The sequence below is a fragment of the Myotis davidii genome, unplaced genomic scaffold, assembly GCF_000327345.1.
Source record: "Myotis davidii unplaced genomic scaffold, ASM32734v1 scaffold119, whole genome shotgun sequence".
Classification (NCBI taxonomy): domain Eukaryota; kingdom Metazoa; phylum Chordata; class Mammalia; order Chiroptera; family Vespertilionidae; genus Myotis; species Myotis davidii.
The window spans coordinates 32,958-56,883 of NW_006290676.1; the positions used below are offsets into that span (position 1 = coordinate 32,958).

General features: G+C 38.1%; 1 protein-coding gene across 2 annotated transcripts in view; it reads right to left on the reverse strand.

The window, feature by feature from the left end:
- Positions 1–5,826: 5,826 nt before the first annotated feature.
- The window catches only part of RXFP2 (relaxin/insulin-like family peptide receptor 2), a 62,181-nt gene continuing 44,081 nt past the window's right edge, over positions 5,827–23,926 (reverse strand). The window contains exons 10-18 of one of the 2 annotated variants that reach the window (XM_006763718.1): positions 23,258–23,329; positions 21,755–21,826; positions 17,898–17,969; positions 17,718–17,789; positions 15,935–16,006; positions 13,047–13,276; positions 12,035–12,445; positions 8,698–8,916; positions 5,827–6,500 (exon numbers count right to left, since the gene is read on the reverse strand). In XM_006763718.1, coding sequence (XP_006763781.1) covers positions 6,241–6,500; positions 8,698–8,916; positions 12,035–12,445; positions 13,047–13,276; positions 15,935–16,006; positions 17,718–17,789; positions 17,898–17,969; positions 21,755–21,826; positions 23,258–23,329 — 1,480 coding nt within the window. In that variant the 3' untranslated portion in view covers positions 5,827–6,240. The remainder of the gene's footprint in view (positions 6,501–8,697; positions 8,917–12,034; positions 12,446–13,046; positions 13,277–15,934; positions 16,007–17,717; positions 17,790–17,897; positions 17,970–21,754; positions 21,827–23,257; positions 23,330–23,926) is intronic. The other variant, XM_006763719.1, reaches the window with a different exon arrangement.

Consider the following 23,926-nt stretch of genomic DNA (forward strand, 5'->3'; position numbering starts at 1 on the left):
TTGACGAGGAGGCCCTTTGTTTAACAATGAAGATTCCCATTTTGGGTAGGCAAAGGAAGGCTCGATGCATTGAAGCTTAGTTTGGGGCAGGGGTGAAGCACAAACTATTCTGTGGAAGGGATTCAGAGGATATTCTGGAGGTGGCTGTCAGTCAGATGAGAAAGAAAGAGAGAGAGAGAGAGAGAGAGAGAGAGAGAGAGAGAGAGAGAGAGAAGCCCCAGAAGATGAAAACAATGTAGCCCTAAAGGTAGAGGTAAAAATGACTGAATGAGCTTTTAGAACCTGAACTGCAATCCACCTGCATTATCCCCAAGTATAAGTCTATGCATAGTAACGCTGTGGAGCTATGATCTAGGAGCTGAGAGGGAAGGCAGTCTTCTCTCCAGCACCTGCTATGCAGTGTATTGGTGGTAGCACCACAGTGAGGGAGGATAGAGGCCTGTGGGCCTCTACCCAGAGGCAGTCAAGGCTAGAGGAGGCCCAGAGCTAGGGCTCAGACAGGGAAAAATGCTCACAAAACAGGAACTGACTTAACCAAATATAAATCCCATAAAAATTCAAAGACACCTTGAAGAGACCTCTGGACATTGTATGCTATCATGTGCAGGATGAGGACTTGAGCCATTTACAACCTGGGCATGTGCCCTAATGGGGAATTGAACCCAGGACCACCTGGTGCATGGGATGACGTTCAACCAAGTGAGCCACACCAGCCTGGTGATTTTTAATTTTAATGAATGTATCTTCCATTCAAGAAGTTGTTTTTAAAGACACTCTTTAATAGGGTCTTGTATTTTATGCTTTCAATTTCTTTGTTATTTCTTGAATATTTAAAAATGTATTTTATAGACTTTCTTAGATCTATTACCTGAAGTTTTGTTTAATTTTGGTTCTAATCCCTTTTTTTTTTTGTATTGTGTTTGTTGACTCCTACTTGTGGTAGATTTTATTTCTTCATGGTTCATTAATTTGATTATGAGTTAGTTTTGTGTGAGACATTACTGGGTCTTGGACTCGATTCCTGCTCAAGGGGACATACCTTGTTTGCAGGCTTGACCCCTGGCACCAGTCGGGGTGTGAACAGGAAGAAACCAATTAATGTGTCTCTCTCAGGTGAGGATACAAAAAGTAACATTCTGGAGATGTTTGTGAGGACTGAGTTGGGGACATATATTCTAGAGAAGTTGATCTGTGATTCTTTGGTTCTTCCAATTATCTCAGTTATCATCATCCTAGGATTATTTTTTAGGTAAATTTCTTGGCTTTGGAGTGTATAGATCACAGGAAGTCTAATTCAGTAGTGGAAACCACATAGATATCCAAGCCACACACACACATACTTATATTCATACACACTCATATTTTTTACCATCTCTGAGTTTAGAAATAAGAAAACAAATCTTGCTAAAATTGTATGTGAATTATAGGAAAATGGGTTCTAAATATATAAGAATTTTTGTGATAAGTGAAATTTATGAGATTAAGATATATATATTTACTGTTTATTGAGTAATTAATGAATTTAAGTCTATGTTTTGAAATATATATTTGTTCAATTAAAACTTTCAGTAATTTTGTAAGGTGGCTATTATTTTTTTCATTTTAAAGATAGGTAAATGAAGGAGAAATGGCATCAGGATATTTTACTTAAATGTCACCTCTTATTGAGGATGTCCATTGACACTGCCCCTGCTCAGCCAATAACTCTCCCACTTCCTAATTTAATTATTTTTTCCTACAACTTCTCACCCTGTAGTACAGTACAGGTTTGCTCATTTCCTTGATTGCTTTTTCTCCCATACACCCTACCCACCAACTCCCCAAGAATGTAAGTTCCATTAAGACAGGCACTATTTTATGGCCCATATGTTTAATACTAATTTTTATTGTTTTGTTCTTAGTTCCTTAAAGACCTTTAAAAATGTTGTTTATTTTTTTAACTTAGTAATGTTCTATGGAGGTGAGGCTGCCAAATATATTAATTATAATATTGTGAGGTATTTATGTGTATATGCATGTCTGTAAAAGCATGCACTTATGAATAAATAATGCTTGATCTCCAGCAAAATAAAAGCTTTGTGAAAGCTTTTGGCAGTCTGTAAAGCACTGTTCAGATCTAAGATGTTTCCGTTATTGTTCTGTTGTTATGTGATGGCAGTCAGACAGTTAGATCCTTATCGATCTAGGACACTCACAGCCAGCTGAGAGCATAGAATAAATGTAATCAATCAGTCTGCTTCCTGACATACTGAGCAGAAGAATGCATCTTGGCCTCAATCTGGCCTTACATCCACTCCCCAAACACTGCCTATACAGGGAGAGGAGAGAAAGAGAGAGAGAGAGAGGGAGAGAGGAGAGAGAGAGAGAGAGAGAGAGAGAGAAATTCAGAGGGACAAAGAGATAGAAAGAGGGAGAGAACGCACAACAGAAAGATAGAGAGAGGACAGAAATGAGGACACCAAGAAGCAGATTTAGAGAGAGACAAAGAGGTGTGTGTGTGTGTGTACAGAGCAAGAGAAAAAGGGCGAGAAATGTTAGCAAAAAGTTTGAAAGAAGAAAAGTAGAGAGGAAAAGATACTAAAATAAATAGGAGTGTTCTGGGAAATATGTGGGACCTGCTCTCCAAAGGCAGCTCTAAAGAAGTCCCCCAATTGTCTTGCCAAGGCTGTTTCACTGGCGTGTCAATTACCAGCCCTTGGAGATGACCTTGTTCAATAGCACTGTGTCTGGATGCAGGTAGCTGCATACACCTGTTAGTTGACTGACTGACTGACTGACTGACTAAATGAATGAATGAATGGAACAGACATTTAGAAGTATACTCTTTGGAGTGATTTACTTTCCTTTAGAGTCATTCATTATGTCCAGTGGTTTTCTTATTAGCTGACAAAGAGCAAGGCAGGGCTCACAGGATGGCCATGACCCATGGGCAAAGCGCAGGGCTTATGGCAGGACAGACATGATTGTGAATCTAAATCAAACCTACTGCTGAGTGGGTTTAGATTCAGCCCCTACTCAGGACAAAACTTCAAGGCTTTTAAAAAATCTTTGAACAATAATATAAAATAGGTAGAAATGAAAAAGAGAAGTCGAGAATTGGATGGTCCTTGAACATTATGTAAATTTTTGGGTTCATAACCCATGTGGACATTTAGCAAGTGGTTTCATCCACATTATGGATCTTCCAAGAAATAGGACAAGACAAAGTTTATTTGATATGATCTTAAGGAAACTCAGCGACAGGAATGGAAGAGATTTAAAAGTAATTTGTCTGAGGTCTTGTACGTAGTTGATGGCTGAACTGGAACTATGGCACCAGCCCCCTGATTATTGATCCTGTATTTCCTTGCCCTTCAATGTGAGTTGTCTGTAGCAGGGAAGTATACAGCTTCTATTACAAAACCACTTCTGAATCCAACACCCCAGCACCAGGCACTCAGAGAATTGGCAAATAGGTGAAAGTTTTATTGGTTCCCAGACAGACCAAAAATAATTTCTTCTTGTATTTAAACTAGTTATAAGTTTATAACTCAAAATAGTTATGAGTTTTCTCTAGTACTAGTGGTAAAGAGGTGTCACCATTGGTCACAGCCAGGCTGTTCAGATAGCAGGAGGTCCCCATTCTTGGATATCTGCAATGTTGTCACTTGGCCTTGTTTTCTGTTTCTTCATTTATAATTTATTTCTCCAATATTGTCAGGTGGACAAATTACCTAGAGACTATTATAATGAAATACTTTGAGTAACAGGATTCAATCCACTTCCAGGACTTTTGAAAGTATTTCTCAAAGATTTCAAGATTTTTTTACTCAAAAATCAATTTAAAAAGATAATAGTCTAATTTCATTTCCCTGGTGTAGAAATAAATATTATCATTATTAAATATTCATCTTCTATCTTTCATTAATAGAACATCAACCAACTGATTGAAAAACACTAAGCTATTAGAATTCAATCTTATCCCATTTCTTGGCATGCTGCTAACTAGCATATAGCTTCCATTTTTCTGTGACATATGCTGCCCACTTCCCTGACACATGTGACCTTGTGCTTCTCCTCATGTCCTCTGCTCCACAGACATTGTGTCTAAGTCTTGGATCATGTGCTTGGTACTCTTCAAAAATGGAAGCACTCATTTGTTCTAAGATTGAAATACTCTATGTCTGGGGTCTATTTCTTATCTATGCACCCTGTTTTGGGGGACATGTAGTAGGAAATAAATCTTATGATGATCAAGGATTGGCAAAGAGCATTTAATAAAGTGTCTATGAATAGAGAAAATACATTGGGGAGTGACTAATCCTAGACATTATTTTTTAATGAGAAGGGATCATGGACACATTAAGTTTGAAACCACAGGTGGTAACATTATTTGTAGCATCCTAAGGAGAAGATTTTAGTGTTGTAAGAAATATCTTGATCAAAATAAGGGAATTCACATGATGGCTTTAGGCAATATTAAGTAGTAACAGGTAAATTACCAGGACTGCTGTGACACACCTCTAAGATTCTTCCTTTCCTGGATGCTACTGAATGAAAGGCATCCAATCCTATATAATAAAAGCCTAGTATGCTAAGTGTCTGGTCGTCCATTCAATCAATCAAAGTGTAATATGCTAATGATATACTAAGGCCGCTCAACTGCTCGCCATGATGAGCACTGACCACCAGGGGGCAGACAGTCAACTGTCAAACAGTCGCTATGACATGCACTGACCACCTCAGGCAGATGCTCCGACCAGTAGGTTAACTTGTTGCTGGGGTCTGGCCGATCGGGACTGAGCTAGACAGGAGCCCCCCTGCGGTCCCTCTCTGGCTGGCCAACCTCCTGCATCCCTCCTTGGCCCTGATCGTGCACCCGTGGGCTTCCTCAGCCTGGCCCGCACCCTCTCACAATCTGGGACCCCTCGGGGGATGTCGGAGAGCCGGTTTTGGCCCAATCCCGCAGGCCGGGCTAAGGGTTCCCACTGCTGCATGAATTTATGCACTGGGCCTCTAGTTTAATATAAAATAATGATGTTCTCAGTCAGCTATTTACATTTCATCTCATGAAAGGAACTCAGAATGAATTGAACAGGGAAGAAATTAAGTTATTGCCTCATACTTTGTAAAAAGGAGGAAGAGAAAGAAAAATGGTGTCTCTTATTTCTGAAATGCTGTCTCCTAACTCTATTCTCTATCAAGAGAAACATGGGCAATAGTCAATAAATCATCTGCGTGGTCTTTGTTAAATTTAAAATAATATATGGACAAATGAGAAATATAATTTTATTTACCTGATTTTTTTCACATACAAACTTTCAGTATAAAAACACATTCAGGCCTTCTCAAGTACTTTTCATTTTCAAAACACAAATCCAAAATTACTGGCTTTTTTATTAAAAAATTATGGGAATTTACCTGAATTAGCAAATGGTCCTATCAAACCATTATTCTCAAATTTCCTTTAATACCTCTATATCTGTGTATGAAGTCATAACTTGCTAGCAATAGAGATACTTCTGTAAAGAAAGTATACTTAAACAATATTAAAATATAGTTTTGGGTGGTTGGAGTACCCAATTTTCCTTTGTAGCCGGGGCAACCTTAAGAAAAATGCCTTGTTTGAGATCTCAGCACTTCTGACATGAAATAAAAGCCAAGATGGTGAAAGGTGCTAGGCTATGTCGGTGTGCCTCTCTGGTCCAAGTTCCACATGGTAACTTTATATGAAGGTGTTTTTTTCAAAGGTGTTACTCCACTGACCTGCATAGGGCAGAACTTGAGGTGGGTGACCATCTCAGAAATCCTTTGCTATCAATTCAGTGGGATGCGAATGATTTCACTGAGATGTTAGGCTTATGTTACTCTGGCCACACTGGAATTAGATGTGTCAATGTCTTTATTTTATGGATAGTACAACTTAATTTGAAAGCAGACCATGCAATGCCAACAAGTGGGCATTAACTGGTAGCTTGGTAGTATTGACTAGATGGAGACCAATTGATATCAGTCTTCTGTATATGGATTCATTTCTCACTTCAGGAATGTACGGGTGAGTAGAAACCTTAGGTACAATTCTTACCACAGCTGGTAAATAACATGGCTGCCATTGGACCACAGCACCACAAGTCATTCTGCTGTGTTCTCCATGCAGGAAGGTTTGTGTTGGTAAAGATGAAAAGCATTGCGGAGTCATCTTCCAAATGCAGCACTTTTTAATAGGTAGTCCACTGAAAGTTCAGTGATCCCCAACCATTACTAGGACATTGGTTTTGTTATACTGTCCCCAAAAGTTATTTTGTTCAAAACCCCAAGTTTAAGAGAAGAGGAGTCATTTGTCCATACAATGGATGTAGATAAACTTTTTTTTTTAGTTTGGAAAATTGATTTTCTCCGATGCCTGTGTAGCAGCTGTTTCAACTTGTCCTTGAAGAAGCTGGTTGTGAGTGTGTAAAGGATTGGGTTCAAGGCGCTGTTCACTGGCAGGAAAAAAATGACTACCCAGGAAGTGATTGTGCCTGGATAAGGAAACAAAGTGTGAAAAACAGAAGTTTTTCATAGTGTGTTCATAAAATTTTGTAGTCCATGCTGCTTTTGAGCAGGCTACCTCATTCACTTAAGTTTTCTCTCACTATACTGAAAATCTCTTTATTGGAAGGATGTAAAAGCCATAAATTGGAGGATCTCACATGTAAAAATACTTCATAAACTATAAGTTCATATGTTATATATTTTTCTTTCTTTTATTGTCTTTCTTTATAGAAAAATAAGAAAGTGAGAATAATTCTTAATCAATGTTCAGGAAACTTCTGGTCAAAGATCAGATTGGACTTTGGTCTTAACTTCAGTCCTGGAGGCCTTATTGCCCCATATTCCAGCTATCCTTTTTTGAAGGGAGTCTGACAATTTGAAGAACAAAAACTTCACAAATTCTTTTTGTGTGAAGCCTTACAAATGCTAGTAGACTAACACAAAAAGTTCTTTGTGAGGAGAAACTGGGAACTAGCTGAAAATTTTTAGTTGATCAAGCATTAGTTAAAAAATACTATATTTTAATATAGTGGAAATATTGTGGTAAGATAAATAAGACATGGCCCTTACTCATGGACATATTAAAAATAATGCTGATATGAGACACTTAATCTGAGGCTAATAAATTAATTGCAAACAAAACTGACTGAATAGTTCAGCAGTGGAGTTGGATGCCAGTGGGTTAGGAGAGGTCTGAAATGGTACAATGAAAGAGAGAGTATTGGCTTAAACCTTGGAGGATAAAAAGGGTGATTCATAGACTATAGTCTTAGAGATGGAAAGTATAATCCAGGTGGAGGGAACAGCTTCAACAAAAGCAAGACATAAAAGTTCAGAAAAAATGTCCAATAATTTTAATGGGCCTGGGTCACAGAATATAGGAAGGTGGGGCAGGAGGAAGAAAAGTCTTCATGCTAATCTCAGCATTGGGATTTTATTCCATGAGCAATGGAGGCCAAAAGACAGTTCAGTCCTATTGAATTTGAAATGTTAGGACATAACAATTGAAATATTTGGGAAGTTGTGGTACACTGAGACTCTTCATCACAGTCCACAATTGTCACCAGTAAATAGTTAACTCTGCTTTCTGCATACAACTGACTTCCGAATAATCTCACATATTCTTATGACTTTTGCTCTTGCCACCCAGCAAGGGTTCCCAAGTAGCCAGTCCTGATCTTCACTTCTACATGTTCTGTGGCTAGAGTCCTGCTGGGAGACTGAACTATTGGTTGAGGGGATTCTGTGTATGCCATGTGTCTTTTTTTGCATTTGACAAGGTCTCTGAGGACTTTGTGCACACCCCAGAAGGACATAAGTTGTTACGTGTATAGTCATCACTCTTTTACAAGGGCTTCTGACATGGCAACCCCATGTTTGGCACTGGTGTGCCAAGATGATTAAGATACAATCCCTGCCCCAGATAAACTCCCCATGTAGATTTGCAAAAGGCTGAAACAATGAGTTGAATATGATCCCAAAGCTGTTTCAGAAAGTCGAGCTAAAGCCCTGGGTGACCCCTAGTTGGGTATGATTTCTAGGTCCCAGAACAAGCTTCAGATACAATGAGGAGGTTATTTTCTCTAGTTGAGTAGGAGAGTGAGCAGGAAACCTGGTCTCCGGGATGAGGCACATTCCATGGAACACCTAATGCTCCAGGGAGCCCAGTGTGATGACTGTTTGGCCAAGACCATGACATAGACTTGTGGTTTTTAATTGGATGTGTGCCTCAGAATCACAGAGGCCCTTCTCCAAGACACCCATGTAGAGGTCTTAGCCCCTGTGGACAAAATTCAGAAGCCCAGGGATGAACCTGGGCATAGATATTTTGACTTTTCATGTGTACTCTTGGTTAAGAACCATTATCCAATTCAGGTAGAAGCAAGACACTAATACTGTTTTCCTCGGTCCTGTTTTTTTTTATTATTCTTGTTTAGATCTCACCACTGCCCAGTTTCTTTCTTTTCTTTTCTTTTTTATTTTTCTTTTTATTTTTTTACCCCTGCCCACTTTCTCTTGTATAATACTGAGTATAAAGCACTGAGGGAAATAATGACTGTTTGCATTAAAGTTGTAGGTATTTATGGAAAATTTATGGAGAATTGTAAAACACTGTATTCTGACCTCATCAAACAAAGAGAATAAGAAGGCAAAGTGTAATTGGGAATAAGAAAAGAGACTGACCTGGTATTTCCACTCGGAAGAGGGAAAGAATTTTAATTACAAACACAGGAATCCAGCAGATGGCATCAGAGAACACGATAAAAAAGAAACGGTTTGCAACAGCCACCTCTCTTCCAATGTGACTCCTCACTTCCGAAGTCTGCAAGGCCGTTTTATGAATGGAATAGAACATAATACCATAGGAAAAGACAATGATGAGAAAAGCCAGCAAGTTCACACCTGTTGGGAAAAGCACAGCTCTTAACATCTCAGGAGTGCAGGTCGGCAATGAAATGCTGTGTTACTGAGATGTCCGACACAGTGCCTCTATCCCTGAACCTACAAGAAGCACTCTTTTGTATCAGCTTAGTGGTACTCAGCTGAAACACCGAATTCAAGGTTATAAGCTGGAATAAACGAAAAGAATCAGGTTTGCCAGTTCAGAAAGAGATTTCAAATACATAAACCGTTTATGAAGAATTGTAGATTTCTGAAATTCAGATTTGGGTATCATGAGGTCAATTTTAGTTTTGTAAAGCAGAAAAAAGCTATTTTTGTTTCTAGTTCTCTGCAAATTCAAAGCCTTAAGGGGTTACTGTAATCATAGGTACATCTCAAAAAATAAGTATGACTCCATTCCTTTACCTTATAAATATAAACAAGATAACCTTGAAATATCAAGAAGATAATAGCCTCAGAAACATTATTGCTCATGGTTTTTTTTTTGGCATAACTAAAAATAATACATGGAACAAAAATATCATTTTTGTTTCTTTTTCTTCAGATTGTTTATAGTCATTTAAAATTCAAAACCTTGTAGATTTGTTTTAGGAAAAAAGGAATAAGAAAAAATTAAAAATTTAACTACGTGAATTACTCTTTTAGAGTTAAATATGTTCAGAGGATTATCATGTAAGCCTGACTTTGTAGTCACTTTGTTATGTTCTTGCTATAGGAGGTCACGGTTCGATTCCTGCTCAGGGCACGTCCGGGTTGCGGGCTCGATCTCCAGTGTGGGTATGCAAGAGGCAGCCAATCAATGATTCTCTCTCATTATTGATGTTTCTTTCTCTCCCTCTCCCTTCCTCTCTGAAATAAAAAACATATATTTTTTAAAAAAGAAAACATTTTAATTAAAAAATATCCTAGGAGGATCACCTTATACCTTATGGTAAACATAAAATTTACACGTAATATCAAAGCTGTTAAAAATGTTCATCTGACTTAGATTGTGTGTAAGACTGGTGAAGTCTGGGGAAAGTACTATACGTTCAAACTATTCTGTTGGTTTTATTCAAAACTTTTCATTTTTTATGGAATCTCATTATGAAGCCATACATACAGGATAATTTTTAACGATTGATTTATTTTAAGCCTCTTGCCAGAAAGTTGGGAAAAAAAACTGTTAAAGAAGATCCTCCCAATGGGAGGGAGGGGTCATCTGTAATACTTTCAACAATAAAGATACATTAAAAAAAGAAAAGATGATCCTCCAGTATAAATTCTGAAAACAGACTTACAGAAAGGATCAAACTATATGTTCTGAAGGCACGAAAAGAGTGTGAGATATGAACAGTAGGAGAAACTGGGTGATGATATAGAGAAACTGCTATCTTTGTAACTCTTTTTCTCTAAATGTAATTATTTTAAAATGTAAAATTAATTTAAAAAATTGTATGTTCTTATATTCTTTAGGCAGAAAAGTGGTTTAGGATGAGAGAGAGAGAGAGAGAGAGAGAGAGAGAGAGAGGAGACTATCTTTTTATCAATACAGAATATATCACAGGTACTCAAATCCTTTTAGCTGACCCACACCTAACTATAAAATCTGAACGTTTTACTCTTCATCTGGGCCTATTCCCTGGCTTTAGCCCTCTGAGGCCTCTGTCTTTTCTCTGCCTTCACTTAGCTAATGCCTCCTCCTCCTGTGGGTCCCAGTTTGGATTCATTTCCACTGGGAATCCGCCCCTGGTACCCAGGTCTGGGGCTCCTAGAACATGCTGTATTCCTCCTTCATGCATTTGTCAGCCTGTGACGTAGGATGTATTTGCTTGTCTTCATTCTCCTTTCTGGCTGCAGGCCTGTGAGAACCAATCTGTTGTATCTCCAGTGCCCAAAATTGCTTCATAAATTCATGTCAGATCAATGAATGTAACATAATGTGATGCAAGGCAACATAACATACTGTGTGTGTGTGTGTGTGTGTGTGTGTGTGGCTCTCTATGAAGTGCACCTATGCTAGAAACATCTTACAATATCCTATAGCCATGAAAAATAGCTATAAAACAAGGTAGTATGTGAGGAGTATTATTAAAATGGTGCATATAAGGTGTTTCACTTTTCAGAGGAAGAAGACAAGGAATAGATGGAGAAGACCTGGGAACAGTGGCTAGGGCCACTTTGTGGTGGGCTTTAAGTGCTAATTTAAACTTGACCTTGTAGTAGCAAGGTTTCATTGAAAATCTCTGAGCAGAGGCACATACAGTTCTGTCAGTCCTCAGGGAGGGCAAACAGTGGTATTTGCCACATGAATAGGAAAGAAGGGCCCAGAGGACAAAAGAGTAGGCAGGGCTAACATAATTCAGGATTCAGGTGATAAGGTTTTAAAGGAAGGTGGTAGCAGTGGATTGAGAGACTGGAAGAAAAGAAAGCAGAGGCATATTCTGATGAAAAATATTTGTGAAAATGAGAGGACAATAGAGCTTATTGACCAACTGGATGGGAGAAAAAGATGAGAAGAGGAAATGGAAATTATCATACTCCCCTAAAGAGAGGACTTGGGAATGACTTTAATTTTAAGCAATTGAGATATCTATTAAATGATAAAAAGGTTTTTAACCTCGAAGGACCAAGCTTCTCTTTCATTTGTAACAGAGAATATATGGTCTTCTTTTCTTTCAAAAAAAGGGTGGGGGGACCGAGAAAACTGAAAAAGGACAAGCTTTATGAAGTATCCTTGTTGTTAACTTTTGAGCAGCATTTCCCAAAGGCAACGAACCTTTCTGCAATTTCCACTCAGATAATCTCCTGTGAGTTATTATTATTTAACTCACATATAAACTGTAACACAAAATGAATTCAAGTAACGTGGTTGGGTGAGAGGACAGCTAAGTGACCTAGAATTCCTCCAGCTCAAAGTTCTGGCAGATAATAAAAAAGCCATCTAGAGATCCTGACAGTATGGATTTTCATGCTAAATCTCTATAATAAAAAATTTAATTAAAATTTCTGTAAATATATAGTAAGAGCTTTATTTTAAAAATAAAGGGACTTACTTTCTGAAATGAGTAAATATGCTGAACTTTGTGGTATTTCTAACAAGATTATATTTGTAAAAAAAATGAAAAATATAATTTACCTAGGAAAATTCCAAGAGAATACCCTTTGCTTCCAATATCTTCAGTTTGGTCATCATAAAGTGGGAAACATACACCATTTTTTCCATAAAAGTTTCCAAAATAATCATCATTCCAAAATGGAATCACAGCTATTAAAAATCCCACAATCCAGATGCCAATGAGGATGAGTGAAGTGTGCCGTTTTCCAGGGTGAATGTTACTGAAGGGAAAGACAATGGCCAGGAACTTCTCCAAAGTCAAATATGTCAGCAACAGGACAGAGACTTCAGTGGACAGCATGGCCAGGACACCCATGAGGCGGCACTGTAAACTCTCCATCCACAGCAATGCATACTTCTGATACTGCCCACGGTATTTTAGGTCAGAAAAGCCAATGAAGAACAAATAAACACCCATCAGGCAGTCTGCACCTGTTAAGGAATGGATAAGGGTACATTGGTAGTTCCCAGCATTTTTGTTTTCGTTTTCTAATTAGGTCTACTTCTTTCATCCTCTATTAAATGAACTAATATAAACACCTACAACAATACCTACAAGCCTGGACTTCAAAAAGTATATTATTTCTAAGTACCATGCTATGTCTTAGTTTTATAATTTTTTAAAAAGGTGGCAAGGAAATTGGAGAGGCTAGTTTTTAAATAGTAAACAAATATTACTTACATAGTTCATAAAAAGAATAATTTTCTGGGCTTGAGTAGAATGGGTGTTATTGTAATTGAGGGTTAAGCAAAATTTAGTTTTATAACTCACAACCTGTCCTCCAGAATTCATCCCTTGATTCTTCAGCTCTCTGTTGCCCTATTTCCAAGACATTACTCCCAGGAATGGGTACTAGTTTCCTGAAAGCTCATATAAGAACAGAGCAGCCAAAGATAAAGATAACATCATACTTTTAAAAAATTGCCCAACAGGTATAATTTAAATTAAATGCCATTGGTTGAAGGCCAGTATATATCTAGTTTACAGCTCACAGAAGATATCCTAGATCTACATGAGAGGAAACATACTTACAACAAAGGATTTTGATGGACATAGCGTGAGTCGTGTTTTCAGCTTTAATGAAAGACCTCATGCCAATGACAAAAAGATTTCCAAAGCAGGTTATGAAAGCTATAACCCAGACACATATTCTGAGGATATTGTTAGCCAAGAGGTCCTCAAATGAAGAAATGCCGTCAGTCAGGGGCATACATATTCGGACATGGGGAGCATAGGAGCAGTATCGAAAGTTTTTGAAATAACTAAAGTCAAAGGAAAAAACAGAGTCACTTTACAGCAATGACACAGAAACCACCGCTGCAGTTCCATCAGGTATGCAACTTCACTAGGTCTGTTTGTTTTTGTTTAATAGAGATCATGTAATTTAAGAGTTCTTCATGGAATAGATGTTACTGTAAGCAGGGTGCTTCTTTTAAAAATAAACCTACAAAAATAGAAATTCCGTGGCTTGTCTGAGGCGAGTCAGGGGAGGACATGAGAATGTGGTCTCCATCACATTGGATTATTATCTAGGCTGTTATAAAAAGTAGGTTGTCAAGTTGATCTTGAGCAAAAATTCAGGGGCTTGGGTTTGGGATGCAAAGGACCTACAGTAGCTCATAAAAACATTCCTGTCGTGTACTTAGTTTTAAGTATACTCATGTAAACTAGCCTTCTTATCTTTGGCAGGAAGGGAGGGTCTCTGAGACCAGGAAAACTCATTCTCACTGGAGCTAAGAGGAAAAGCAGCTGCCTGAAACACAGATTTCTTCCTATGGATTAGAAAGACTTAATTTTTAGAGGAAAACAGGTTTGTTTGTGATCAATCTATTTATGATCCATGTGCATGGTCACGCATTTGAATTGGGGAGGTTATCAGGCTTATTGCCATTCCCTAAACCTGGGTGTCCAGGATTTTTGTCTATAAAACTCATTCTATTTTTGTGTTTTTTACCACCTCTTTTAATTCACCTCTTTATTCCAAATCTTTTCATTTCCCTCCCCATCCAGTTGGTAGAACAGAAAGTTAAACAAAGCTTGACTTTGCCACAGCTTCAAGGCCTCCCATGATGGAACCCCTGGTTACCCAGGTCCTCCTTACCTCCTTGGCTTCCTGTCTCACTCCACCCAGACACAATGGCCTTCTTCTAATCCTCAGACAAGCCAGCTCACCCCCTTCTCAGTATGATGCTTTTTCTTTTCCCTCTGCTGGGAAGATTCCTCCCTCTTATTCAGATGTCAGGGCTGCTCCCTCCCTTCATTAAGATCCACAAGGCTATCACATTCTTTGACTTCTCTGTGGACTATTGAAGTCCTCTATCCCTTCATCTTGTTGTACTTGTCTTCATAGCATTTATTAACTACTAGAGGCCCACTGCATGAAATTCGTGCAAGGGGCTCAGCCCTCACAGCCCTGGCTTCATCTGGAAGGTCATTCGGCTGTCTGGTCTAATTAGTATATTATGCTTTTATTATTATAGATTTGTTTGTTTACATGTTTACGTTCTGGTTCTAAAAGCTCCATGGAAGCTCCATGGGGCAGACACTGGTTTCTCCTGGTCATCCTGCATGCTCAGATCTAGAACAGCGCCTGGCACATGGGAAGTATTCAGCAAACACTTCTCAGATGAGCTAATGTATGATGCACAATTTAGTGCTGGGATGTTAGGTAGAATAATTGGAGGCAATACCTGCTCTGAGCATCTTACAGTCTAGCTTCCCCATATCATCTACCCAATTAAAGGAACCTGATATATAACTCTTGTTTTCCCCTTCTTTCCTGGAATCCTTGGCATGCATTGAACCCATGGTTCTTTAGGAATTATGTCCACTGTCTTCAGATAGAGCCAGCTAGGGTATCTCGGTAGTTCAGCCTCTCTTCCCACTGTTACTTTGGCATTGAATGACAAGTGGAAGGAATGGGGTTATGGGGTGAAGGTATTTCAATAAGTGTGAACAAGGAAGATGAAAGAACTAGGCCATTTAGTAGGGACCTAAGCTAACACATTTTCTGTTAGTTGTTGGGTCCTCTTGACCTCAACCTAAGGTTCTCTATCAAGTTCTCAAATGATTGAATTTCTCTATTCTAAGACCTCACATTCTGTCTGCAACAAGGAAATGAGAGCCTCCTTAAATATCTACTGGTGCCACAGAAAGAGAAATTGTGAAAACCATGCAAATATGCATCAAACAATCGTCCTTTAGTAATTACACCTATAGCACGGACACAAACAAAATGTTTTCCCAAAAGAGCACCTTCACACCAACCATTTCAGCCACTTGCTGCACCCAACTTGTAAGCTTACTTCGAATTCTCCCTATTGTTGTGAATAACAATGGTTAATTTTTGAAATCATGAACGCAGAGATTACACAGTTGATAAAGAAATAATCATGTCATAAACACATATATTAACACAACGTACACAGTGCACTTTAGTCAAATATATTCAAGTGAGTTATCAAAAACTACCAGAAAGATTAATTACCTCCATTTTGAAGTGCACTTAGTAACAGTAACAACACCTGGAATTTATATAAGCACCTTTCTTCCTAAGGGCTCAAATCTTAGAGCAGCCGACTGCTCACTCATGAGAGGTGAATTAATGTTCCCAGGTCTCCTGAGTACCAGTGAGCCATTGACTTCATCTCGTGTAATGTGTGGCACTCTGGTACCCTGATCTCTTATTGGGCCTCAATTGGATAAACAGCATGTTTCCAGAGAGAAGTGTCATTCATGTCGGCACATCATAATATTGAATTCTATTTGAACAGGGACCAAAGGTGACAAAATTAAAAAGTTCTCAATAAAAAGACTTTTCTTGCACCAAAACACATTGCAGTGACACACGAGACAGTTTGCACTAGAACATCTGCGACATTCCACCATGCGGTCTTCTCCGTTCTTTCATACATACATACATGTGAGAAAGATTCCTCATGGGCTGAAACATGCGTGTGTTTATATTTGGAATCTCTATCCTTTCCAGGTCTCTGGAAAACAGGCACACAGGTTTCATGTTTTTAGTATTTCACTTTTTAGTAATTGCATTCTTTGTCCTTCCTTAATGTCACCTTTCAAAAGCCTATGTTTCCAATTCAAAGTAGGATGAGCATTTCATAGTGAGCTATCTTAGAAAATTGCCATTTCTCCTTATGCCTCCTGTACACAGTTTACTTTGTCATTTCCTATGCAAAATTACATTCTAGTACAACACTGTCATTTATTTCTTTGGTTGAAAAAATGGCAGTGGTGATTTGCAACATTATGAAATGGGCTCGGTTGTTTTGATTTTAGAAACCATGCATGTGAGTTAGAGGGTTTCCACAGGAACTGCTATGTCCAACCAGAGGACATCACTAAGTGCATTTGTGAGAATCTAAATTTAAATACAGTCCTTTTTTTTCCTGGCCTATGTGTATTTATGAGGAAAACCAGGGAAGCCATAACAGGAGCTCCAACTCAGGACAATTGTTCCCTATGACAACCATGGGAAGCATAATCCTTTAATTCCTCCAACCCCAGAAGATGTCTTCAGGGGGCGACAATGATAACCCTTCTTCTCCTCATTCCAGATGCTTCTTCAAATATAGGTTCTTTGAAGACCTTTTTGTGATGGCATGAGTTAAGGGAGTGCGCCTGTTCTCAGGAACAATCGCTGGAGAGAGGACAATCTAAAATGAGAGAAGCCTTTCATTTTTAAAATTTATTGTGAGAGGTGTTTGATTCTCATTCCATTTCTTTTTGATTAATCTGAGTAAGGATTTCTCAACATGGCCCTGAGTTTTCCATTGCACATTGAGTCTTTCACAACGGAACTATCTTGCCCTTTGGTGATCAGAAACAAGGCTTAGAAGAGTAACAGTACTACTGAGTCCTCTCAGGGCCCCTCTTGCAGGAAACACTTGAGTCCTTTAAAAGGACTTTCCCCTTTTCTTTCTTTTGCTCTCTAGATTTCTCCTGGACTTATCACAGTTTTAGCTTTGCATAGATTGTGTGATTATTTGAATAGTAACCTATAGTTTCTAAATGAGCAGAAGCCACTATATCCTGAGCTCCTAAGACAGCAAGTGCTATAAATAAGTTGGTGGCCAATAAATGTGAAATAAATATGTAAATAAATTGTTATAATAAAATTAATAAGATAATAAATAAAGAAAAGAAATATAAAAAGAAAAGTTTGGAGTAAATAGTTACAACTTGGCTTTTCAGAAAGGCATGGTGTGGTAACTTGATATTTTGCCTTTCAGAATTCAGTATGTGTTATGGTAAGTATTGGTCTTTAGAATTGTATGAAGAAAGGCTTTAGGCTGAGATTGGGTAACATGGTATACACTCTGTGTAAAAACATAGGATAACTGGCAAGTTCTTGACACTACTTGCAGCTTAATATGTTTGAAAATTTAAAACACTAAACAAAATTAATTGTCTGAATGTTCATCTTTGCTGCATAATTTTTCCCTGCACTGATTAAAAAGTATGCTCTGTAGACTGATGGAATGTTGATTGCTGTAGGAAAGGGGATAGGGAAGCAGCAGCAAGTCTTCCAAAATTTGTTCTTCACCAAAGGTTTAATAACAAAACAATTGCAAATTTAATTCTCTATGAAAACTGTAGGATGAGATTTCCCATAGGAATTAGATATGTTTCTAAGTGAAGTACATCCACTAAAATATAATCAGCGGACTGTCATATTTCACTTACAGAGACTGAAGTTGTTCAAGACTTTCGAACTGGTTCTTGTGGAGATACAAGAGAGGGTTGGACGACAGGTTCCTTTTGTTCCATTAGAGGGAAGAAGGAAGGAAGCATCAAGATGTTATTATTTTGGTAGCTTAAGATGTTGTCATTTTAAATCTGATGGCGGTGGCAAGAAGAACTTACAGTTTTTGTAGAAGCTTCAGGTCTTTAAAAATGTGGGTTGGTAGCTCTGTTATCATATTGCTAGACAGGTCCCTATTGGTGACAGTGAAAATCCAAAGCAATTACATTGGAAATAAATGACATGGTTATTACTTCTCAAAAGTTTCATCATCCCACTTGACATAATAGAGAATATGATTCAATTTTTTTAACCAACCTGATAACTTGCTATACAACCAGCCTGTGTGAGTCAGCCAAATTAGTATGTTTTCCATCACTTGCAGACATGTGACATTTTGCTCAACCAGTTCCTGTTTGGAATTTCCTCTCAGCCCTTTTCCAACACATTCCCAACCTGGCTTCAATATCTACTTTGATTAATTTCCTCTGTTTTAGTACGAAGAGTACACTTTGACAATTCACTGTTTTGTAATCCTATTTGGTTCATATATGTGATATTATGTTTATTCAACTATAAGCTTTCTGAGGTTAAGACCCATGCCTTCTATTTATTTTATATTCCAACTAAGATAGATTACTGTGTACACTATATTTGTCCAGATAATCTTGAACGGTAAGTTCACACATTTTTCATCTCTTTTATATGGTACTATTTTTTTAAATAAGAAATTGAGAATTTAGAACTAAATATAATAGGATAGTCTGATTCAGAAAGAATCAGAGGGAAGTTTTTCTGCAGAATGAGGAAAAGAGATTTGTTAGGATCAGAAGAAATCGGGAATTTTTAAGAGTCCAAAATATCCTTTTGAGCCAGAGAAGATGTTTAAGCAAAACATGTGAAATTGCCTAAGAATCAAACAAAAGATCTTATCTATTTTTGATGTTTCGGAACTGCTGGTCAATGTGTGGGAGCTACAAATAACTAAGACTTAGCTCTTTCTCTAAAGAAGCTTACAATTAGAACAAACAGCTCTATTTTGAAACAAGGAATGAATGAAACAAGTGCTATTACAGAACAGATAAGAAACAAAGGAAGAAGTCCTCAAGCTTGGCCTGTGAAATTAAGAAGTGTCTGAACAAAGCTGGATGATTTTCCTAAGTGGAACAAAAGGGAAGCAGCTTTTCAGTGGAGGGTTACTGAAACTAATTTAACTAATGAGTTAAATTAAGCAGGATCACAGAAACAGATGCTCAGAAGTCAACTCATCAGGAGTCAGCAAGTGGTCCAATGGGTTGGAGGATAGAAAGTACGGGATGGAGAGGATGGGGGTCTGCAGAAGCGCATACAGACAAAACGGAAGGGCCATGAATACATTCTGAGGCAGTATTTGCCAGAGTAGAGTCCAGGCATCAAAATCAAGGAGGATGCTCATAAAAAGAGCACATTCCTAGTGCCTGTCTGTAACTATCACATTGGAAGTTCCAGGGGTGGAGGGAGGAGGTTGCCATGATTTAAAGCCAGAGCTGTGATTTTTTTGAACATTAACATTTGAGAACTGTGTCAAGGACTTTGTTAAACAGCATGCAACACGGAGGGAGGATATTAAGCAGGACAGTGACATATATGCTACGGATTGTGAAATGATATAAGTCTGTCAGAATCATGAAAGATAGCCTGAGAAACCAGGGTCAGAGGAGGGAACCTGGCAGGAGACTTTGACCCTGGACCAGCTGAAGAGCGTTCAAGGAAAGACACTGGCAGGGCTTATGGTCTGTAAGGACACGAAGTGTAAGAGTGTTAGATGGAAAGGGAGTAGTCTTTGAGCCTGGCTGCCAGGAAGGTGCTAATGCCACTAAAATGATAAGTCTAGGGCAGTGGTCGGCAAACTCATTAGTCAACAAAGCCAAATATCAACAGTACTTCTTCAAAATGGACTCGCCCAGGCTGAAAATCAACTTCTGCGCATGGGACACGAAGTTTCAATCACACTGTACGTGCGCCCGCACGTGGTATTTTGTGGAAGAGCCTCACTCAAGGGGCCAAAGAACCGCATGTGGCTCGAGAGCCGAAGTTTGCCGACCACGGGCAGGGGAAGGAACTGGCAGTGGGGTAAGAGTTGTTTTGATTGCTCTTGAGAGATTGTGATGATATTCAAGTGTAGAGGTCCTGCCAGTTGGGAATTCTGACCTGGCTTTAGATGGAGGATCATACTTGGGTCTTGGCACAGAAGAAAGCCACAGGTGTGCAAGGGTAAGGGACCCCGACAACCGAGTAAGGTGATGATGATCTTGTACACCTAGAACATGTTCTGCAAAGTGCTACACTGAAAAAGAAAGGGCAGTCTTTTGGGGGAGAAAGGACTTCAGTGGCCTCACATAAGCTTGCTATTCCTCTCCAGGAGGGGTTGGTGTTGTGAAGGCACAGTAAAATGACCTAACATTTTTGTAAACTCAAGAAATATAAATGCCTTGTTCAAGTTAATTCTTGTAGCTTCTAAATCTCCTTTATGTGGATTGAAACATTATTATTGGCAGTCTTAAAGAAGCAAGCAGGTGTCTCTTAATTAGGCTCTTTTATTTGGAGCAGGAGTGGCCCTAAGTATAGAATAAGAGGAAGATTAGGAAATTTTTCAAAATATGGACTTCTTCCCACTGTTTTCTGAAGTTTGTATATAAAACCCACACCTATTTGCCCTGAGGTGCTCCTCCTCTCCAACCCATAACCCAAATCCATATCCATCCCCCAAGATCTGATCAGGAAAACCCATTTGAGAAATGAGCAAGCTCTTCTGAGTGAGCTGCCCTTAATTTTTTTGCCATAAAATGATGATATTTTTAATTCTAATGCAGAGCCTTGTACACACTGGGCACTTAATAAATATTTATGGATTTGGCTTATGATACTCATGAATTAAATTGAAGTATCTTAAGTATCTTAATTGTTCATGAAATTCATGAATTATTTTTCAAATTACTTGTTTGTTTTTTAGAGAGAGAGATAGAGATAGAGATAGAGAGAGAGAGAGAGAGAGAGAGAGAGAGAAACATTGATGTGAAAGAGAAACATTGATCAGTTGCCTCCCATACACGCCCCAACTCGGGATTGAACCCACAATCCAGGTATGCTCCCTGGCTGGGAATTGAACCCGCCACCTTTCAGTGTATGGGACTACGCTCCAACCAACTGGCCATGTCTTTCAAATTACTCTGACTGAGTTATTTCCCCCAGTCTTTTCTGAATGTCAAAATAAGGTATAAAGAATGGGGAAGAGGTTAATTAAGAAATTAATTTTCATTTTTAGACCTCACATCAGAGGGAGGAGCTTTCTCCCCTAATTGCCACTATTTGTAATATTACATAATTTTAACTTCCAATGAAACACAACTATGTGGGTGACAATGAATTAATAACAAGACAGATGCTTTTTTCAAAGGCTTAGATCTACAAAACATGTGTTTGAACAGAAAAAGGTCTATGAGCTCTCTGAATCGCTTTCAATGAGCCTAAGTCTCATTCCCGACACCAGTGTTTGCTTCATCTGCTTTAGAAGTCATCATTTCTCAAGAATAAAAGCATCTTTGTTCTTTTCTTTATAATTAGTTAATAGTATTTCAGTTAGTCAGTTATTCATTCAGCAAGCATTTATTGAGAATTAACTACACTTTAGTCATTAGAGATAATAATCGCTGGGTTTAAGGAGCTATGAAAATTCATTTATTCCCAAGCACACATATACATGAAATTACTCAAAGAAAACAGGCAGGGAAATTAAAGTAGGTTAAATCCATATTAAGCTCATGTCTAATTTTAATTTGCTTTTGACTTTAGGATAATTTTGGTTTTCTTAATGGATTTTGAATCTCTAATAGTCTACAGGATTTTGATTGCTACTAGTGGAAAAGCAGTCTCACTAGTCAATTAAATGTATCATCTTGGAAGAAGCAATCATATTTTCCTAGTAGACAATGCTACTTACAGTTCTCCTAAATTTTTTAATGAAGAAAATGTCTTCTCTGGAACAAAATCAATTTGATTTCTAGGCAGAAACCTGTAAGACATGGCGAGAGTCAGCACTGTTGGTTTGTGTCTGCTGCAGTAACCAGTTCTCCTTGGGACAGGCCATTGATCTGGTGAAATTCCCCAAGCCTCCTTTGAAGTCTCAAAGTGAGGTAGGTTCTGGTGTGGAAATAAGGCTGGAGTTTCTCCTGAGGATGTCCGCATGTCCTCTCTAGGAAATGCTGTCATAAGTAGTTTGAGGTGCTGAGTATGGTCTATAAAGCTGCATTTTGTTTGAATTCTCATCATTTTAGAAAGTGTTTCTCAAATACACACAAGTAATATTAGATTTGGACCTGTTAATAATTCTCCAGAAGGCTTTGAGAGAACTCTTATGTAAGGCATGTTCCTTAGGAGAAAGCCAGAAAGAGCAAAGCTTAACAAACCTCATAGTAGTTTCTGGGGCCACAAACAATGTTTACATTTGGTGGGAGCACATTGGTTTTACTTGTGTGTAAATGGAATCCTCTAGGAGAAATGGCAGGAAGTGGGGGTCAGCTGCCACCTGCCTTACAGAGGTGCTGAATGAGAGATAATGAGTATGAAAGTGATTCGAAAGCTGAGTGAAGCTATACAATAGAAGTCATTGATGTATTTTGTTTAGTTTTCCAGTATTCACTCTCATTATCCATGAGTAAAATAATAAATTCTTTGTATTCCCTGCGTGGGATCATCTCTTTTCTCATTAAACATGCTTATCTGCAATCTGATTGATAAATGTGCAACTTGGCAATAGCCTTATCTCTTAATTTGTTAGAGAATAGTGGTTAGGCTACTACAAATGGATAGACTCCAACTTTTCCAATCACCCGTCAAACCAACCAACCAACATTACTAATTGTTTACTCTATATGGAAAACTATCATTAAAACAAAATGCATATGATTTTAAGTTTTCCAGTGCAAATGTGTCAATTAACCCATCTGCCTTCCAGCCCCCATAAAAAACATTGTCGGCAATCAGAATCACCAATCAGAATCTTTGGCCTATCAGAACACATTAGATGTTTTTCTCTTTAGAATTAAAAAAAATTTTTTTTTTTTGAGAGAGAGAGAGAGAGAGAGAGATATCATGTGATAAATGTAATTGGCAGTAACAATCACTGGGTAACTAGCCACTTTTCTATACATTATCTCATTTCTGAGAACATAGGTTTAGGTATGAGTTCAGCTGAGAGGATGCACAGAAATAGTGACTGTTCTCAAAAACAAGAAGAGCAGCTGAAAACCTACATGGTGGCCACTAAAGGTAAGGCTTGGACCCCTTTCAAAATAAATCAAGCTACATGGGCATTTTATAATACAGCAGTTTCAGACTAAGGTTGTAAATAAGACACTACTGTAAAATTCCTTGTCAATATTTTCTTTTGATTTTCAAATATATTGGGTAGCCCCTCATTTACCAAAGTTTATTGCATACTTACAGAACAGTGAGTGCATCGCATGACAGAAAGGTGGAATTTGTAAGATACTTTATTCCATTGCCTTCCAAATCCCTAAAAGTCATGGAGGAATTATATATTTAATATTTTTGCACAAATTGTATATCTAGAGGCACTTTTTGTTGATACAACTGTTCTGATATTTATTTTTACTTCGTTTCAATTTTTATGCTTCCCTCCTAATTATTGCAGTTAGTATAATTCATATTATGCTTCTTTTTTCCTTTCAATTGATGTTAGAACTTAATAAAATTGAGGGAAAGGGCAGCCCAACATTTAGTGAGTATTTATCTATGCTGAATACCATGCTGTTAATGATCCTAATATTACCCCCATAATAGCAGTAGCTGCCATTTATTGGATTTTTATGCTATCAGGTACTATTTTGAGTACATACATTGATATTATCACCCCCATGTCATATGTGAGGAATCTGAGTTCCTCAGAAATTCACTTTTCTTCTGGTTAAACAGCTAGAAAGTGGTAGAACTTCCCTTCTAATCCATATCTGTCTGACTGTAAAGCCTTGACATTTTACCATCGTGTAATAGATAGTTATATCTTATATTCCACCAATATTGTCTTTATTTTGCTGAAGGAGAAACTCAGACCTAAGTTATCTTCCAAATCCTAAATATCAGAGTTAGGATA